The sequence below is a fragment of the Haliotis rufescens genome, unplaced genomic scaffold (genome assembly GCF_023055435.1).
Source record: "Haliotis rufescens isolate VD_foot unplaced genomic scaffold, xgHalRufe1.0.p SCAF_17, whole genome shotgun sequence".
Taxonomy (NCBI): domain Eukaryota; kingdom Metazoa; phylum Mollusca; class Gastropoda; order Lepetellida; family Haliotidae; genus Haliotis; species Haliotis rufescens.
Window position 1 is genome coordinate 12983356 of NW_025963857.1, and position 19367 is coordinate 13002722.

General features: G+C 40.4%; 2 protein-coding genes across 6 annotated transcripts in view; one reads left to right on the forward strand and one right to left on the reverse strand.

The window, feature by feature from the left end:
* Positions 1 to 6612: 6612 nt before the first annotated feature.
* The window catches only part of LOC124124536, a 50692-nt gene continuing 37937 nt past the window's right edge, over positions 6613 to 19367 (reverse strand). Inside the window, exons 3-4 of the mRNA XM_048397584.1 lie at positions 8255 to 8616; positions 6613 to 7876 (exon numbers count right to left, since the gene is read on the reverse strand). Of these exons, the coding sequence (XP_048253541.1) occupies positions 7469 to 7876; positions 8255 to 8616 (770 nt within the window). The 3' untranslated portion in view covers positions 6613 to 7468. The remainder of the gene's footprint in view (positions 7877 to 8254; positions 8617 to 19367) is intronic.
* The window catches only part of LOC124124537, a 30520-nt gene continuing 22276 nt past the window's right edge, over positions 11124 to 19367 (forward strand). For 2 of the 5 annotated variants that reach the window (XM_048397570.1, XM_046487728.2), the window contains exons 1-3: positions 11124 to 11256; positions 12469 to 13045; positions 13863 to 16128. In XM_048397570.1, coding sequence (XP_048253527.1) covers positions 14184 to 15584 — 1401 coding nt within the window. In that variant the 5' untranslated portion in view covers positions 11124 to 11256; positions 12469 to 13045; positions 13863 to 14183 and the 3' untranslated portion in view covers positions 15585 to 16128. Of the gene's footprint in view, positions 11409 to 12468; positions 13046 to 13862; positions 16129 to 19367 lie in introns of those variants that run through there. The other 3 variants (XM_048397569.1, XM_046487727.2, XR_007221725.1) reach the window with 2 other exon arrangements.

Below are 19367 nucleotides of genomic sequence, written 5' to 3' on the forward strand. Positions count from 1 at the left end.
TCATTCGCTGCAGCTTTGAACAGAATCATTCTTGTTCCTTTCCGTTTGGTTGGGAAGTTTTTCGATGCGCGATAGACGTTGTTTTCGCAAGTATTTTCTTTTGTAAGCGTGTATATGTTACAGTCAATGTGTAAAATATGATTCACTCAGGCAATTTTTTAAATATCTAAATATTTCAGTCATTTTACAAATTGACTGAATAATCCATTCATTTATTTAACCGACTGACTAAAAATGATAAAGACGATCAAAAGAGCTTAAACACATCACAATATATTAATTATGCTAAGAAAAGAAGCCCAACAATACAGAACTGTACTTGGTGATGATATTAAACATAAACAAATATTTGGAATTCGTTATCATATTAACAAAGATGGACATATTTTTCAGTTAATTTGTAAAATAAACTGAATATTTAGGCGTTTAATAAATTTACTTAGTGAAATATGTTTACATTTTGAATGTAAACATATACACACGGTAAAATAAGCAATGTTCAGATAAAATATTTACTTAGTGTTGCAAGTCAAAATAGTGTACACAAAGATCGCACAATTACCAAGCAAGTGACTTACAAAAACTGCATCACCATTACCGATGCTCCCCACAAATGTACCTACATTTCCAAAACTGTATTTCATTTTTGTTGATCAATGTGACCATACGTCCTTCTACTATCAATAAAAATGCGCTTACGAATGGCGAGCACAGGTTGCGAACAAGTCTAGATTTCTGCTATATCATCCGGGTACTCACTGGGAAAATACAGTGATGCACAGGTAACAACTACTCCCGCGGAATTGCTTTAGATCAGTGCTCCTTTGTACGTTGAAATACTATATATTGTGAATGCCAAAATGATGTATCAAGGATCAAGTAGAAGATACATTGACCGTAGCGCTGGGAGTTTATTCAACAGACCCGTGAAAATAACACTGCTGTATCTTACTATTTATTTTAGATGACGCAGTCAAAGCTCACTTCTCCTGGCGGCCATTATCGAACGGCCAGCTAAAACACAACCCCGCGCTTACGTCTACAGGTCTCTTCCTGTAGTACGGTAATTAGTATTCTCTCCTCAAGTGTATCCTCAATGATATAACCCACCCTCATTAATTACATGCTGCTCTTTTCCAGCCTCACGGCTATGGAGCTGAGATAAAGAGTCCAAGTCATCATAAAGTAATTAGGGTCCAATAAAAACAATGCGCCGCCAAACCTCATAGAATTATAGCTCGTATCAGAAATTGGTCTCTGTCATACCGAAAGTCCTGGGACAGCAGAGTTGTAAGAATGTTTGGTTCTTTTGATCTACCATTTTTGGATCTCTATAATATTGGTAATATAGATTTCCAAATTTTGAAATCAAAACTGATAGAACTTGACAGAGAAAACTGGTTGCGTGGAGTTTGGAATGACACTGGCCATACTACAGGCAATAAGCTTAGAACGTTTAGATTGTTTAAAAATACACTGAATGTTTCATTTTATGTACGCCATATTCTGGATAGATCACGACGAAGCACTTTAGCTAAACTTCGCTGTGGAACTTTACCCTTAGAATTAGAAAGAGGTCGTTATACACGCCCGAAAACCCCTGTTTCTGAACGCGTCTGTAAACTATGTAACGGCCAAACTGTTGAAGATGAAGTTCACTTTTTGGTAACGTGTGACTGTTATAGAGAGCTAAGACTTAATCTTTGGCAGAAAGTATCCCTTATTAACCCCTCGTTTATTACGATGTCTCCGGCAGACCAAACCGTATTCTTAATGCAGTGCGACGAACTGGTTAAACCACTTGCTGCATTAATCTTCTCAATGTATCGGAGAAGAAAATATATAAAACAATAAACTGGGTAGTTGTGTGCGTGTGATAATTCTTATCATCTATCATGTTTTGCTGTGTTGTAGGGTTGATGTGTGGGGGTTGTGATGGGTGGCTGGCCCGAGAGGTTGTGATGGGTGCTTGTTTCATGTTGTATGTGTGTGTGTGTGTGGGGTGGGGGTGGGGTGGGGGGGGGGGGGGGGGGGGGTCGTTGGGAGGGAGTGTGTGTATGCGGCGGTAGATTGTTACTTTGTTGGTGTCTTTGTGCGTGGTTGGTGCTTCTTTTTTGTGGAGACGGGGAGGGATGAGGATGCGAGTGAGGACGTGGTTGATGGGTGCGGATGAGGGAGTTGGTGTGGATGCGGGAACGGATACAGGTGAGGGTGTGTTTAAGAAATAGGGTGTGTGTGAGAGTGATTTGTGACGGTGAGGGTTCGGATGTGATTGAAGTGATGTCAATGAGGGTTTGGGTGTGTCTGAATGTGCGGGTGTGTTTGCGTGGTTTGCGTAAGCTGATGTGAGTGAAGGTCTGGATGTGGGAATGGATGTGGTTGTGTGTATATAGGATTTTTGTATGGGGGATAATATTATGAATGTTATTTTCATAATTGCTATTAAATGTGGTGTGTACATATATAAAATAATGTTTTTATGAGTCTTTTAGTGTCTCGTAGGCCATTTTGGCCGGCCGCTGAAGTTTTACATCTTGCCTTGTCATTTTATATGTACAGCGGGTGACACTATAATAAAATATTCTTCTTCTTCTTCTTCTTCTTCTTCTTCCTCATACATATTATCACTGAAAGTCGTACTACAGACGGTTAATGTCAAATCACAATAAAAGCATTTTAATTGCAATAACATGTTCCAGGACCATGTATTATCTTAACACCATCGGATTTAGAAGCAATGGTCGTATAAAACAAGACAGATCTATTTAAACACAACAGTATTCATGTTATTCCCACAAAATCACATAAAGAAAGGAGACATTAGCAAATACATGTGTATTATCATTTTTCGTCAGGATAACAAAATGTTCTCTCCTTGTTACCACCTCCAGGTTCAGCTTAAGACGGGTCCTCCTTTGGTCAAAAGTTTGTTCCCCCTCTAATGAGTGTGTCACGCGTTGCACACGAGTGGCGGTTGGGGTGCGTGTAAGGGGAATGGACTTCTAGGCAGTAGTGTACACGTACACAGGAAGTCGGCGCTGTCGGAGGCTCCAGGTAAATAAACATCGTGGTTTTATGACGGGAGATCAGACGAACCGTGAACCAGGGGCATGCGACGTAATTACACCTAAAGGTGGTAGAACCAGGGTATTGTCTCTTGGACTTGCTAATTGACCGTACGTATAATTGGTAAATATATTCGTTTTGACACCCGTGTTTCATGCGCATCCCGGCTCATAAGCAGAATACAGAATCCGTGATCAGCGGAGCGTGAACAACATGGATGCCGCCTTTCGGCCGTACCGAACAGTCAAGCTGCGATCTCGGAACTGAATCCAATTGCAAGCGGAGACAAGATTACTTCCTTTACCCAAACATGATCGTTGCTCAGAAATGTTCAAATCTATCTTCAGTAAATCATGAAATTAATGCGAGCATGACATTTATGCGAAAAATGCGATCGTCAGTCCCTCTGATTATTTTAATATGTTTCATTTCATCATGATAAAACAGTTAGTCACTTATAAGGTTACCACGTTGAAAATGGAAACGATCATTTACAAAAACAACAAAATGTATTCTCTCATCACTCAGCCTAACAGTGATATAACTGCAAATTAAACAATCAAGTACGCTAAAGTATTACACATGGTGGGTGGAGGACCAGGGGCACTTTGAGTTTGACAGGTGTCATCAACTGGTCAAGTAACATCACGGTTTGTATATTCACGTTGATTGGACAGTCTAGACTGGCGCCAACTAATCATGACGGCGTCTTCAGAACAGAACACAACTTTATTTCTCTCAGGTTTAGGCTTACGTGGATAACGGAACATTTTGTTTAAGTGATAGCACATTTGTAATTCAATCTAATATACTTTCCTTGATTGATTATATGGCTGCGGTCGTAGATCCGGATGTATCTTAATATGCTCAGTATATACACAGGGTTTATTGTTATACTATTAGGATTACTATTAGAAACAAATCTGTGGCTAGATCTGAGCGAGTATTTGTATGCGGCAAATCTATTATTGATTATGAAAGCTCTTACAAATATCTTGGTTTAACTTTTAATGAGCATTTAGATATGCACAAAACAGTCCAGGTACTGTGTAAATCGGCTAGCAGAGCTCTTTCTGCGTTGTATTCAAAGTTTAAACACGCGGGTGGCATGTCTTACGAAGTATTTAACAAGCTTTATAAAGCTCTTGTAGAACCTGTTCTATTTTATGGTGCTGGCATTTGGGGTTTGAATAAGTATAAGGAAGTAGAAATAATTCAAAATAAGGCTTGTCGTTTGTTTCTAGGCGTAAGAAAAAATGCCCCAGTTACTGCTATGAGGGGGGACATGGGCTGGTGTTCTGTGAAAGTGTCACAGCACGTTGAATGCTTTAGATTATATTTTAGAATTCAGAATATGCAGGCCCATCATCTCCCTCTTATCATTCATAATTGGTCCAAAATCCGATCACAATCCTGGGATAAAAAAATCGTAAACATTTTAGCTCACTATAATTTGTCAAATTTACCTTATTGTGGATACAGCATTAAACAGTGTGTTGACCGTGTAAAGTGTTTCTTAACTGCTGAAGATTGTGATATGTGGTATACTGCGCTATGGAATGACAAGAATAATCCAAATGGCAATAAATTACGCACATACAGAATGTACAAATCATCACCTACTGCTGAGCCTTATTTATGTCATGTACGTTTTAGAGATCATCGAAGACTTTTAGCATCCTTTCGATGTGGTATTTTACCTTTACATGTTGAGACCGGCCGCTACGCCAAGCCACCTACCCCACTGTTGGATAGGACTTGTAAATATTGTCACGCCAATCCTACTAATGATCATGTAAATTATGTTGAAGATGAATGTCACTTTTTAATAGAATGTCCATTTTATGATGATTTAAGATACAACTTAGCTAAAGAAGCAACTTCTGTAGATAAAACATTTCATTATATGAGTAGTTTAGAAAAGTTTATTTTTATTATGAACGAAGAATCGCTCCAATGTATTTTAGCCAAATCAATTTACAACATGGTTAAAAGAAGGCAATTTCATTTTAAGCCAAGTATGTATGTATGACTTGTATGTATGTATGTATGTATGTATGTATGTATGTATGTATGTATGTATGTATGTATGTATGTATGTATGTATGTATGTATGTATGTATGTATGTATGACGTGGTGTGTGGGCGGCGCAACGCTGTGGGGGGAGTTAAGGGGGAGCGCACTGTTTAACTAAGGACTTTCGAAGTCAGTTGCCCTGTATCCTGGCATACTGGTGCGCTCTTCACTGAAACCGCCCACGGCCGTGCTCCGCGCCTGCATCACGAGGTATGTATGTTTTATTCTGTTTCAACTGAATAGTTTTATGATTGATATGTTTTATAGTGTCTCGTAGGTCATATTTGGCCGGATGTTATATTTTACTGTTTTGTATATATCGTATTACGAAGTGTATATAACATGTGACACTTTAATAAACAATATTCTCTCTCTCTCTCATTAATAGAAACAATTGAGTATTTATACCCTTGATCATAAAGTTAGTCACTACTTTCACACTTTGATTTGTATGATTTGGGTTATGATTAAATTGTCAACAACAAAAATCAATCCGTGTATATGTGTATTATATAGTGTACCCCAATACGTAATTAAATTGTGTATAAATAAGGACACTAGGTTACTTACTGTAATTGATTATTTGATAAACATATTCACATTTAGTTGTGTGATATGTCACAGAAGTAAAGCTAATTCATAACAACTAATTGTCCCATTTATTTGGTTTCTATCTTTTATATGAAACAAATGCTATAACATGGGGTGATAAACTTCATTGGAAATAGACGTAGCATATAATTGTCCACATGAACAGTCAACTCTGTTCCAGATATGTTTATTCATTTTTTCAGCATTTAAATCGTTGCATTCCTGGCTCAATAATTCATTTGACGAAATATTGTTCCCTGTTTTGAATTACAGTCAGATAGTTCCAGAACAATTATACAATTTTCAGCCCTATGTGTTGCGCATAATTCCGAGATAATTCGCATTTCATATTCTTGTACGAACACTTATCAAAATTCATTTATACCTAGTACTATTATGTACATATGTATATTAGTTCAAATTATAATAATGAGGCCCTCTATATTCTCGAAACGGTCTTTGTTCTACGACAACCGTAAGTCGGTATGGGAAAACAAAATATTTGTTTAATTGTTCAAAGTTCAAAGTCAATGTCATATGATTATAGGCAAGGAAGATAAGAAATTAGATATAAAGAGTAGCCACTTTAAATGACAGAATTTCTTTTAGTTAAATTTGCTCATGATTTGGTCTTTTTCGTGGAACATAGTGCCAAAATACTCTTAATTATTTACTTTCATGTCATTACTAATCTCACATAAGGTCAAAAGTTGTACAACGTTTAACAGATATGATTATGACATGTTGTATCCAAATATTTCCAAACATTTCCAAACAAATCCAAACAAATCCAAACAAATCCAAGCTTGGAAATATGACCTTTCCAAATATTGGAATGGTCATATTTCCAATTGGAATGGTGGTATTTCCAAGTTTTGGATTTTTTGGAATGGATGATATTTTGTCCAGTGAAAGATGGCATTCTCCATAAGCAAATTTTATTGGAATATAAGGTTAACAGAAATATTTTTTTTAAAAACAAGTTATGCTGAGACGTTTGGTTTTCTGTCGACATATTGGTAAAATTTGTTATTTATCATAACAAAAAACATATACTCGCCTAAAGTATAAACATAAAGGCATGGTCAAAGTGCAAAATCAAATGTCAGACATATACTAGTCTAAAGTACAAAACATATTAAACACTGCATACTGTGTACAGAAAGGCGGTGAATACTAATCTGAACTAGATAAACCAGTGATTGGTATTTTTAGTATAAACACGTTTTAACAGCTACGATGAGAATTCCTAGCCCCAACCATATAGATAATAGAATCTGGACCAGACAAACCAGTGATATATATTATAAGCAACGCCCCAGCCACGCATTCGGCATATGATGCCACCAATCTACGAAGTCGCCTCTTACCACAAGCATATGTTGCTGGTACACTTGAAGGCGACAAGGGATAGTCCATGATAGTTACGTTAGAGTGAGTGAGTGAGTTTGGTTTAACGCCGCTCTAAACATCATTGTCAAAGCATTGTGTGTGTGTCTGTGATTAGATAATTTGTTTTGAGATAGGTGATTACTGAATTTCTTTGATACATTGTCAATCTCTTGGTATACCAACAAAAACGATATTACACTGAATGTAGTACCCATATCCTGACGCGCCTTCTGATTGGCTTGCGCCGTTGAGACGCATGGCGGCCCTTGAGGTGGACGAGCCTTGTTGTAGATCACGGACACATGTGGTGATGAATGTTAAAACACGACAACCATTTTGATTCTATCGCCTGATGTTTTGTCCACTCATGTAATACCTGAGGATATCCTTTGGAGTCTTCCCTTGCAGTTTTGAAATACACTGTCGGTACGAGACCACCTTTTTCTTGCCTTTGCCACAAGTTTGGCGATGTGGGTCGTCATCCATGCGTTTCAGCCAGGCGATTCTGATGTGCTTCTTTTTCAAATCTTTGGGTAGACTTTTCAAAAATGTGCTGATGTCTTGGTTGCTTCTACCAGCAAAGATACTACGGAGGCTTGATAATATGGGCGTTTTCTTTGGCTCACCAACATAAATTATATATCCCTTCCATAGGATTGTGAACACGCCACGTTGTGTTCTTCTTTTAAGGTTTCTTTTAAGAAGAGAAACATTGACGCCAGTATCCTCAAATAACGTCTCACAACGTTTCTGAAATATACAAGTAAAATTTAAAAAGGTTAGTTATGAAAATTCGTTTAATCAACCAAACTCAATATTTAATTGCAAAAACCTAAGTATAAAAACTCAGCATCTAATGTCTAAGAGACCAACTACTAAATATCTTGTGGTGGAGGGGTTTGGGGAAAACACCATTTAGTATGACAACAAATAACCGACGTAAATATGTGCTATGTTCAAAGCCTCGTTTGCAGCTGAGATTAAACATAAATTAATAACGTTTGCCCTCGATCACTTGTGGTCACACAATAGTAGCCATAAGGTTATATAAAACGAAGATAATCAAGAATAACAAAGAACTTCTAAAAACATTCAAAAGCTCAAGAACTAATTAAACTGAAATTATACCTGGGTTACTGCTCCCGATGTATCCGGATGTTTTCGTGAAACAATTGGCGACTTATTTCGCCTGGAGGAACGAGGTTGGGCTTGAGCTGTAGGCAGCCCGTCCTGTTTTCTCGACAGACCAGGTTGTGATCTTCCAACAGGCCGCCCCGAAGATCCTGCCCCCTCCTTCCCTGGTTCTATCTTGATGATGAGTTCAGGTCGAGGTTCCACCCTCTCATGCTGACCCGCCGGACACCCGCAATATGTACAGTTGTGTCTGAGGACAGGTAGGGAATACTGAGGACAGTCCTCGGGGCAGTCTCGACACCTACCCCGAACAACTCCGTACTTGTCTCGGTTGAAGTCCGTGAACATTGCCATGTCTGAAACGAGAACAAATACAATAGGTTTGGCTATTTGTTGGACAGCACGACTCGGGATCGTACAGAAAAAAGGTTAAAAAGAAGCCGCCATCATGCAGCTGGACTATTCCTGAGCTGAATGCAGAGTTAAACAACAAACAATAAGTAACATTAATACTTAAATCTACCACAAACAATATTGTCATTAAGAAATGTAACCGAGTATAACGCTTTTTCAACCGCAGTCAGCAATGTTATGACGATAACGGCCTGAGGCCTGTTCCAAATCATGCCAGGTCAAGACAAACTATTGGATGACAGCATGCATAATGAACCCTACTATCCAAATGCCATGACGAAATCACCAATGCCGCACAAAATAACAACACCCTTAACCCTTACCTTTCGTAATATTTTTTGGTCACTTCTTATCATTAAAAACAACAACATGCACTTATTCTGTGAATTGATATCTTTTAAATCTCTGCAAATGGTCCGTCGTTCACTCGTCACGTTGAAGCTCTTTGTTCGATTCCCCACATAGGTACTATGTGTGGAGCCTATTTCTGGTGTCTATCGCCGTGATATTGCTAAAAGCGACGTTAAACTCAGTTCACTCACTCACTCTGATAAGCTGACTGGCTATATTAATAACCAAACATGTCAGTAAAGGTGATGCCATATCAAATAATGACCTCAATAATAACGAAGTTAATCTTGCTTTTGACGAAATCTTTATTCAGCTCGACCAAGTAATATAAAAAGAAATTGGTCAGACAAAGAAACAGTAATTAACCACAACTTATGCAAATGAGAATACATTTGCCCTATTCAAATTCAAAATGTTCGCAAAGTATCCTTTACTCCGATTTTTCGATTTCATGAGTATCCATTTTGTGATCATCTGGGCCAGATTCAGAACAAGAACCGACTCGCTTTGGTCGCGCGATGAAGGCATGGCCCTGCATGTTGTACAGTGGCTTTCTTCCTTCCATTCTTTCAAAACACTTAAGGTAGCTACAATTACAGGCATGTTTGATGGTAATATCAAGCCAAAACACTGTTATAAATTCCTCTTTGTATTCTTCGTGTAGGGTGCTTAGATATGCTCCAATGTGTTGTTTGTCCATTCCTTTGAAATGTCTCCTCAGTGCTCTTCTGATTGATGCACTTTCGGCATTGCCCACATAGATTGTCCGACCATTCTCGGCAATTTTGTATGAGCCATTTAGTGCCTATCTACGTTCTCCCACCCCTGTCACTCACACTGTCGCCGATACCAACAAGTGACGTGAGGTGGGTTTAACGTCGCGTCCAAGATTATTGCACTTATATAGCGACGTGCATGCACGCGCGCGCGTGTGTGTGTGTGTGTGTGGCTGGTTGTACTGGTCCGGACTGATGCCGATTTATAGTGCAAGCTCACCGAGATACCATGCCGCAGTTTAACATGAATACCCCACTCAGACACAGCATACTTACTCCGAGCCGACCAGTCCTTGTTTTAGCCCCTTAATGCCGAGCGCCAGACAGGGTAACAACAAGTTCCATCTTTTAACGATAAGAGCAATTATACATAAACACTGAATAAACATGTCTTACCTGTGTGGAACGTGAGGTGTGTATTTGGGTTCTGAAATAGGAATCTAGGATGTCTGCACACTGCGTCTCCTGCACCAGGTTGTAAGACTGTGCACCTGACCTACATATAGGCGTCAGTGTTCTGGGAAATCTACTTTCTCTTCCATTGTGATAAATTCTTAGTAGTGCAGCCCTGCATAACGACAATTAAATCAGTCCTCAGAGGTATGCCGTCAACAACAGCCACACTGTGATATAAGGGTCGAAGAGTGAGTGAGTTAAAAGTTTACGTCACATCGGCAGTATTTCAGCCATATCCTGACGAGAACAGCCCTGCATAACGACAATCAGGGGTTTGTGAGAGATACACATATGTCCCACATGTTGATATATCCCAATTGCAGAGCTATAAATAGGCTTTTGGTTTTTTGGGTATTTTACCCAGGGGTTTCATTTTGATTGGGTATCAACAAATTTTAGAGGGTTTTGAATTTTTCTTAACCCACCTATTTCTTGACATCTGAGCATTTTAACTTGAAAACCTGTTTCTTAATAAACCCTGTACGTTATTTAACTATGTGAATAGTAGTATACCTGTCTGCGTCTGCTTGCGGCTCCCTCTGCCGGAAGCCGTTTGCAAAACCTAGCACACTGTAAGTAAGGCGCTATTTCTTTAATCACCAATCAGCGACTATTAAAAAAAACAGCATGTACATTGACTAGGCAGTATGTGCTTTTTCATTGACATCTATCAGTGTGTGGTCAAGCTCGCCGACCTTTCAGATGCATGTCATCTTATCTCAGTTGCGAAGAATGATGCTTTTGATGTCAATCACAGGGTTGTCTGGTCCAGATTCGATTATTTACAGACCGCCGTCATATAGCTGAAATATCACTCAATGCGACATGAAACAACAAACAAACAAACAAATAAACAAGATCATTCAGTTCATTCATGTGGAGTGACTAAATTTTACAAGGAGCGATATGACTCTTCGCCGACAAACAAATCGTCAATCGGAAAGTCCTTGACATTGCTGTTCGTAAGGAAGGCTGAAAACACTGATAAAGCCAACAGCGGTGAGTAAATCCCGATCTAGTTCATTTTAAGAACTGTTTTCAACAGCGTTAGTTGACAACAGCTTAGCGAGAAGTAGCGTACATGGATATGCGTACTTGTAGTGTCACTCTGACTAAATGTCCTTTCGTTGATAACTACACTACATCTAAAGGTGGGTAATTATGTATCCTTTTTGCCAATTAATATATAATGTAACAATATATAACTTATAACATATAATACCCCATTCTGTCGTAAATTAGAATATAGCAAATGTCAGCAATTATGAATAAGGGGTTTAGAACGGATGATATATAATGTAAGGAGGAGTAATCATAGAATGATTCATCTGAGCGATTCAGTGTTATGAAACAAGCTGTATAATGTCACCGTGACCCTGATAACACACAGTCGGCCCCTGCCAGCATTCTTAGCATGCAGCTGAAACCCACACTTTTGTGGGTCAACTGTTATTGAACGTTATTTCACACGCACACTTTATTCTAGAGAGATTTTTTTTACTTTTGAAATTTTGAAACTTTAATAATTGGAGTAAACATTACATTTCCGATCAGCATTGTTATTAAGTGAGACAGTGAGTTGGGTTTAACGCCGCTTTGAACAATATTCCAGTCATATCAGGGCGTGCCAGCTTAATGTTGGAGGAAAGGCTGAAGTGATGCAGGTCACAGACGTTTACCACTTTTGTCAAACGGTAATGGGTTTGGTGCTAGATAAACTAGAAACATAATTGAACACACCGGTATTCGAACCCACAATCATAGGTTTCTGGCATACCCAAGGGACGCAACTCTACACAGCGAATTGTGGCGACTAAAACGACTGGGTCACCCGTGCCCCCATTATTATTAATGTTTATTATGTGTTAATATGTAATGTATATCAAGTCTTGTTTTCAGCAATAGAAGTCAAGGTTGTGACTTTATTACAGTTATGAAGTAATGGGGTATCAATTGTATTGGCGGCCCAGTCTTCCAACGCGCTGCAATGCGCTGTGCAGAGTAGTGGGTCTTTTTAAGCGTATCGTTCATGATCAGTTGTTCGAATCCCGTGGTCGTGGACTGCACTAAACGTTTAAGACCTGCATAACTTCGGGCTTTACTCCCACTCGTTGGAACGCCATGAAATAACTGTTATATTGTTCAAAGCGGCGTTAAAGCAGACTCACTCACCCACTCGCTCAATACATTTATGTACACTTTCCATTTCAGCACAGTCATGAATAACCGGGGCGTGTTGCCTGAGCCGAATGACTCTGGAAAGCCACAGGTGCATCCTCTCTACAGCTCACACAACATAAAGCTGTACTCACACTTCATACCAGTGTATGTCCAGCACCCATGGCCGACTAATCTGGAGCTGGTTGAACCGGAACCGAGCCAGGTCTCGACATCTCGTACGAGTTTGCACGGTTCAATCCAACAGACAAAGGTTGTTGCACATGTTCGAAACAGCTCTGTTCCTCGAGAAAAACCAAGAGATCACACACAGAGGAATGACTGTCCGCCTCCTGCAGCACATGGGGTATTGCATTGCCAGGACGAACAGGGAACTGCTGAGACAGCACTGGGGCTGATAGCTAGTGCTTCTGATGACGTTACGTCGCAACCTGAAACAAATACCAAACAAGAGTGTGAACGTTTAAAGGACTTCCAGACACCGTGCATTAATAAAGGACAAGATATGGACACAGAGAGATCTTCGAAGACAGAGCGGCCATTGAATAGAAAAAAAGACAAACAGGCTATGGTGCCAAAAACAGGCCGCATGTCGATACCCTTGATTGCCGTAAGTAGTTTTAATGAATGAAGTGGTATGGCTTTACGCCACTTTTAGCAATATTCCAGCAATATATCACGACGGGGAACAACGGAAATGGGATTCACACATTGGACCCATATGGGGAATCGAACCGGGCCTTCGGCGTAACGAAGTAATAGGAGTGACTGAGTGAGTGAGTTGGGTTTAACGCCGACAGTTATATCGCGGCGTCTCGGCTTAATGTGAGAGGAAAGCCCGAAGTGATGCAGGACTCAGACGTTTACCACTTTGGTGAAACCCACAAGCTCGGGAATGGTGATGACAAACCTAGAAACATAATCGGGGCGAACCGGGATTCGAACCCACAATCATAGGTTTCTGGCGTGCCCAAGGGACGCAACTCTGCTGCACAGTGAATCGTGGCGCCTTAGACGACTGGGCCACCCGTGCCCCAAGAAGTAATAGGAATGTTTCATGAACAATATTAGTTAATTTCCCATTGATTTCATTTCGTAATCAACTCGTCATGAACACCAACAATGTGCCTCTTGTCTATGTCATAGTCGCCTAAGGCGCTGAAATTCCTTAAGCGTGCCAGAAAACTATGATCGTGGGTTTGAATCTAGATTCTCCTGATTATGTTTCTAGGATTGTCAAATTCGTAAACATCCAAGACCTGCATCACTTCGGGCTTTCCTCCCATGTCAAACTGACACGCCGTGATAAGACAGGAATACTGTTCAAATCGGTGTGGAACCAAACTCACCCACTCACTCATAATGTTTTACTGGCTGGCTTACTGACTTGTATTGAGGTGTTACCAAAATACTGCTTTTTATTCCAGATGAAACCATGCAAGCTGTTGCACAGAGGTCATGTACCATATTCAGTCATCGTGCGGACGAAGCGCAGGCCAAGTGGTGTGTACAAGATAGCCTACAAGTGGGAAACTATCTATGTCAGTTCGCCAACAAGCAATATCATCAAGGAGCTTCGGAAACAGTTCAGTGGTGATGGCAAGTAGGAGATAGTAAAGTTCTTGCTGAATCTTCCCAAGGAGGAACTTGAGCTGGTGTCAGTGTTCTGGCTTAATGAGAGCATACACGTCCAACACTGTGGAAGGTCCTACCTGGAATGTATTAGAGACCTGCAGGGAAAGAAACCAATGCTTAACGACATACAACTGATTCTCTGCTCGATGACAAATGCCAGTGTGACAGAAGATCCAGACAGATATAGCCCTTTAGATGATCATAGTGCACCTACATTCCGCTTGATGCCGAGAAAGAGACCTGCGTGTGATGATGGAGAGAAATCACAGTTTCATACCGATGCAAAGAAAATAAAGTATGATCAACATGGACAACTGTCAAGGCATCTTCCGACAAAGAGTCCCAAGGACACAGTGCCGAGTACAGTAATGAACTTGAATATGAAAATAACTGAGATGTCACTGAGCAATGTTTCTACAATACCAGCCTTGGCCGTCTCATCCGGACGAAGATCTCAACCAATACGACCTTCTGAAGATAAGTCAATGAACCTTCAAAACTTTCATGAAAATCAGACAACCCATGATGTTCTTCAGCAGTTAGGTATTTCTCCCCGGTCACCAGAATTTGAAGCCAGGACCGAAAATGATAATATTGGGAAAGTGACTGGACATGCTGTACCAACGAACATCATTAGAAAAGATAAAAGAGTAGATGCGACACTTTCAACTGTCACTAAAGAGTACCAACCTGCCTGTCCTACCACAATACAGGTAAATAAATATTCCCCAAAGAAGCTACAACGACAGAGCATCAGAAGAAAATGTAAATCTCCCAGTAAAGAGACATTAAGAGATCACTCAACGGTTCTAGGGAAACATTCACAGACAGGATCCCCTTGTTTCGAACCATCCTCTGCAGAGAAGGGCCAGAAACACACTGTCGGTTCTGCACATTCTCAACACACAAAAATAACACCTCGATATGAGCTTATGCAGCCTGAGAAGAGAACGAGGGGCAATGTCTATTCAGATCAAGAACAGAAAGTATCAACAACAAGTGGAAATGACCCTACTAAGAACAAGAAAATGACTCCAGTGTCTTCCGAATCAATTTCCAATAACAGTTTTGCAAACAAACCGTCTGTGATCACGCCTAATGCTGTAAACCAGAAACCAGAACTAAATGTGTCCAAACTGTTGGAGAGAATGTTAAAGGCTGCACCAACCCAACAGAACCCACCAAACTTTCTTGGTCAGACAAAAACGCCTGGTGAAGGTAGAAGCTGTAAAACCAAGAATCCACAGTACAAAGGCCGAGGCTCCCATACTGGAAAGACTTTGGTTTGTGAGTCCATTGTCTCCAGTACGCAAACATATTCTTCAATCCAACACTCTCAGACAAAAGTTAGAAACAAAACATCCGGAGAAACACGTAAAATCAGGGCACGACAATTGCTTAAGAAAGGCACAGATTCAACGCAAGGTGTTGGGGTATTCTCAGTGCTCAAGACCTTTGGCTCGAAAGTTTTGAATATGATGAACCCATTTGTAACTCCAAACGATGGTCAGTAGGGTTGCAAACGCTCAAACAACACTGAGCTTATACACTGCTTTGAACATGAGTTCAGTTGATGCGCGGCAGCAGCCCAAACTGATGTACTCTGTCGGACAAAAGAGAGTATTCATCCGAGGCTGATGATGAATAAAACAAACAAGATATGGTCATTCTATGGTGATGTATTTGATACAGGTATCACAGTAAACTGTTGTGTTTTAGACCTTACGTTTGCAGTGTTGCAGCGACTGTTTTCCGCCTTGTAACGTTTTGATAACGTTTGGCATTTTTTGTCATCTCCAATTTTCAAGTGTATCCTTTCTTTTGCCCGGTCACAGACATACACACTTACCACTGAAAACCCACCTTCACTCGTATTGTGCTGACAAACATAATCAGGTGAATATTGGAATCGAGGCATCTTGATGCAGCTCTGAACAGTCGGGGGGCACGGTTGTCTGAGGCGCCGCGATTCGCCGTGCAGAGTTGCGTCCCTTGGGCTGGCTGGAAACCTATGATTGTGGGTTCGAATCCCGGTTCGCCCCGATAATGTTTCTAGGTTTGTCAGCACCCGTGCTCCTGGGTTTCACCGAAGTGGTAAACGTCTGAGACCTGCATCACTTCGGGCTTTCCTCCAACATTAAGCTGACACGCCGCGATATAACTGAAATAATGTTAAAAGCGGCGTTAAACCCAACTCACTCACTCACTCACTCTGAACAGTCAGTACATGGCGGACGCTTTAGTAAGCCGTACACACCCCATCAAACCACCACATACACTTTCTTTGTAAATGCAAAATACGCCGGACAAGTTTGGATCATCTGCCGAAACAGATTCCACCAGGTGTAAAAGGCAAAAAATTGTTTTTACTTCAAGAACCGTGCGTATTTCATGACTTCGCTTATGACCTCATCCTTTGGGGGCACGGGTGGCCCAGTCGTCTAAGGCGCCGCGATTCGCTGTGCATATTGGGTCCCTTGGGCACTCCAGAAACCTATGATTGAGGGTTCGAATCCCGGTTCGCCCCAATTATGTTTCTAGGTTTGTCAGCACCATACCCGTGTTCGTGGGTTTCACCGAAGTGGTAAACGTCTTAGACCTGCATCACTTCGGGCTTTCCTCCCACATTAAGCTGACACGCCGCAATATAACTGGAATACTGTTAAAAGCGGCGTTAAACTCAACTCACTTACTCTCATCCTTTCTGACAAACTTGTTATATCCCTGATTGTGTTTTGCGGAAGTGTCAGTGTTCGGGGTGGTCGCCCTTCAAAATGGGTGACATGAGACGTTGACGCCTGTTGTATTGTTTTGTTATATATGTGTCCTGAATTGACTTCTATTATTTCATCTTGTATCAAGGACACTTAATACCTTAACGAATCGCAATTATATATCAATGAAATATCTCATATATTCAAGGTCACTGGTGAGCCCTCATCGGGCAGGTTATGCTGTTGCGAAGACTCGCGATGATTATAACTGGGACTGAACCGACAGCATTCAAAAGATGCGGCCTTTTTATACAGCCAGTTGTGATAATTGTCAATTGATATCAAGTTATATTTTCAAGGTCTTGTTTTCTTGCATAAAATGAATTCTTAAGTGTACAGTGATCATCAATTGATGTGTATGGTTTCGTAAGAGAGGAGCAAATAGTTAACTTAATTTTGCTCCATGTTTAGAACTGACTTCAACATTTCTTTTGCGTTTATGGAACGACAATTTCGGGGTGCACACTGTGTAAATCCGTATAGTGGTAAATGTTAGATCGTCTGGGGAAACTTCCAAGTCAGGAGTGGTTGGTACATCAGACATGCCTTCACAAGGGGGTATAAAGTCGACGCCAAAGGTGTTTGAAGACGGCAAACGACATCATGGAGATTCTGATGGACCAATGTGGAACCAGAGAGTCCTGAGAACAGGCATTCGTTGCAGGCGAAAAAACGTCGATTATCGATACCCCTGATGGAGGCTAGTGATCTATCGAAACACGTTTATGTTGTTTCTTTTTTCAGTGTTAATGCCCCAATATGGATTCCGTATTTAATCAAAGTTGTTTGTTATATTGTTTCTTCAGCATTTATTTGCTGTGTACTGTATACTAGTGTTGACTATAAGTAATGATATCTTGTAAAAGGCGATTGGTTAATTACAAGCACAGAAACCCATTTCCATATGCTATGAAATCTGTCACAAATTTGAAGATCTCCTTATAGCAGGGACGTTGGTTTCCAAGTAACCCTCGGTTCAACTATGAGGCATGTTTCCCTATCTTCTCGGCACCTTCCGTGGTTTTCTTTTGTTTCTGAAAATATGTTCACGGCTGTAAATACCACTTCAAATGATTCCATGTACAGTCTAGTATAATCCTAGTAAAGAATATAGTACTATGTATGTTTATAGGTATGTGTTTAAAAGTAACATCTGATAGTGTTGGTGTATCTCTGCAGTGGTGAATATTTGTTTTAAGCGAATCGTATTTTTTCTTAACATACAAAACATAATATTATTGAAAATAGTTAAGTACCATGAAGAATAATGTTTGTTGGAATCTTACAAGAAAATCATATGGACAAATAATTGTTTCGAAATAACAGCATACTGAATCGCTAAATATTACATCGTCCATTATATACACAAAACTGTAAATTTGTTTCACAATCTAAGACCCCGTTCATATGCACATGTATTTTACATAGGTATGTAAAATAATATTCTATGAAAGTTTGTTCTGTCAGCAAACTACATGTATGTATCATATGCTATGAAATGTATGAAAATGCTGGTATTATTTGTAGCTGGTGGTATACATGTATACTGAGTTTTACCTTTTATCACGTTATGTTTTCAGTAATTTAAAGAATAAAAAATTATCAACTATTTTATAAGTCTTTGAAATCCATGCTCCAGAGACTACACATGTGTCTGTTGATGCTCCAGAGACTTCACGTGTGTCTATTGGTGCTCCAGAGACTACACATGTGTCTGTTGATGCTCGAGTGACTACATATATGTCTGTTGATGCCCCAGAGACTACACATGTGTCTGTTGATGCTCCAGAGTCTACACGTGTGTCTGTTGATGCTCCAGTGACTACACATGTCTGTTGATGCTCAAGAGACTACACATATGTCTGTTGATGCTCCAGTCAATACACATATGTCTGTTGATGCTCCAGAGACTACACATGTGTCTGTTGATGCTCCAGTGCCTACACATGTGTCTGTTGATGCTCCAGTGCCTACACATGTGTCTGTTGGTGCTCCAGAGACTACACATGTGTCTGTTGATGCTCCAGTGCCTACACATGTGTCTGTTGATGCTCCAGTGCCTACACATGTGTCTATTGATGCTCTCCAGAGACTACACATGTATCTGTTGATGCTCCAGTGACTACACATGTGTCTGTTGATGCTCCAGAGACTACACATATGTATGTTGATGCTCGAGAGACAACACATGTGTCTGTTGATGCTCCAGAGACTACACATGTGTCTGTTGATGCTCCAGAGACTACACATGTGTCTGTTGATGCTCCAGTGACTACACATGTGTCTGTTGATGCTCCAGTGGCTACACATGTGTCTGTTGGTGCTCCAGAGACTACACATGTGTCTGTTGATGCTCCAGTGCCTACACATGTGTCTGTTGATGCTCCAGTGCCTACACATGTGTCTATTGATGCTCTCCAGAGACTACACATGTATCTGTTGATGCTCCAGTGACTACACATATGTCTGTTGATGCTCCAGAGACTACACATATGTATGTTGATGCTCGAGAGACAACACATG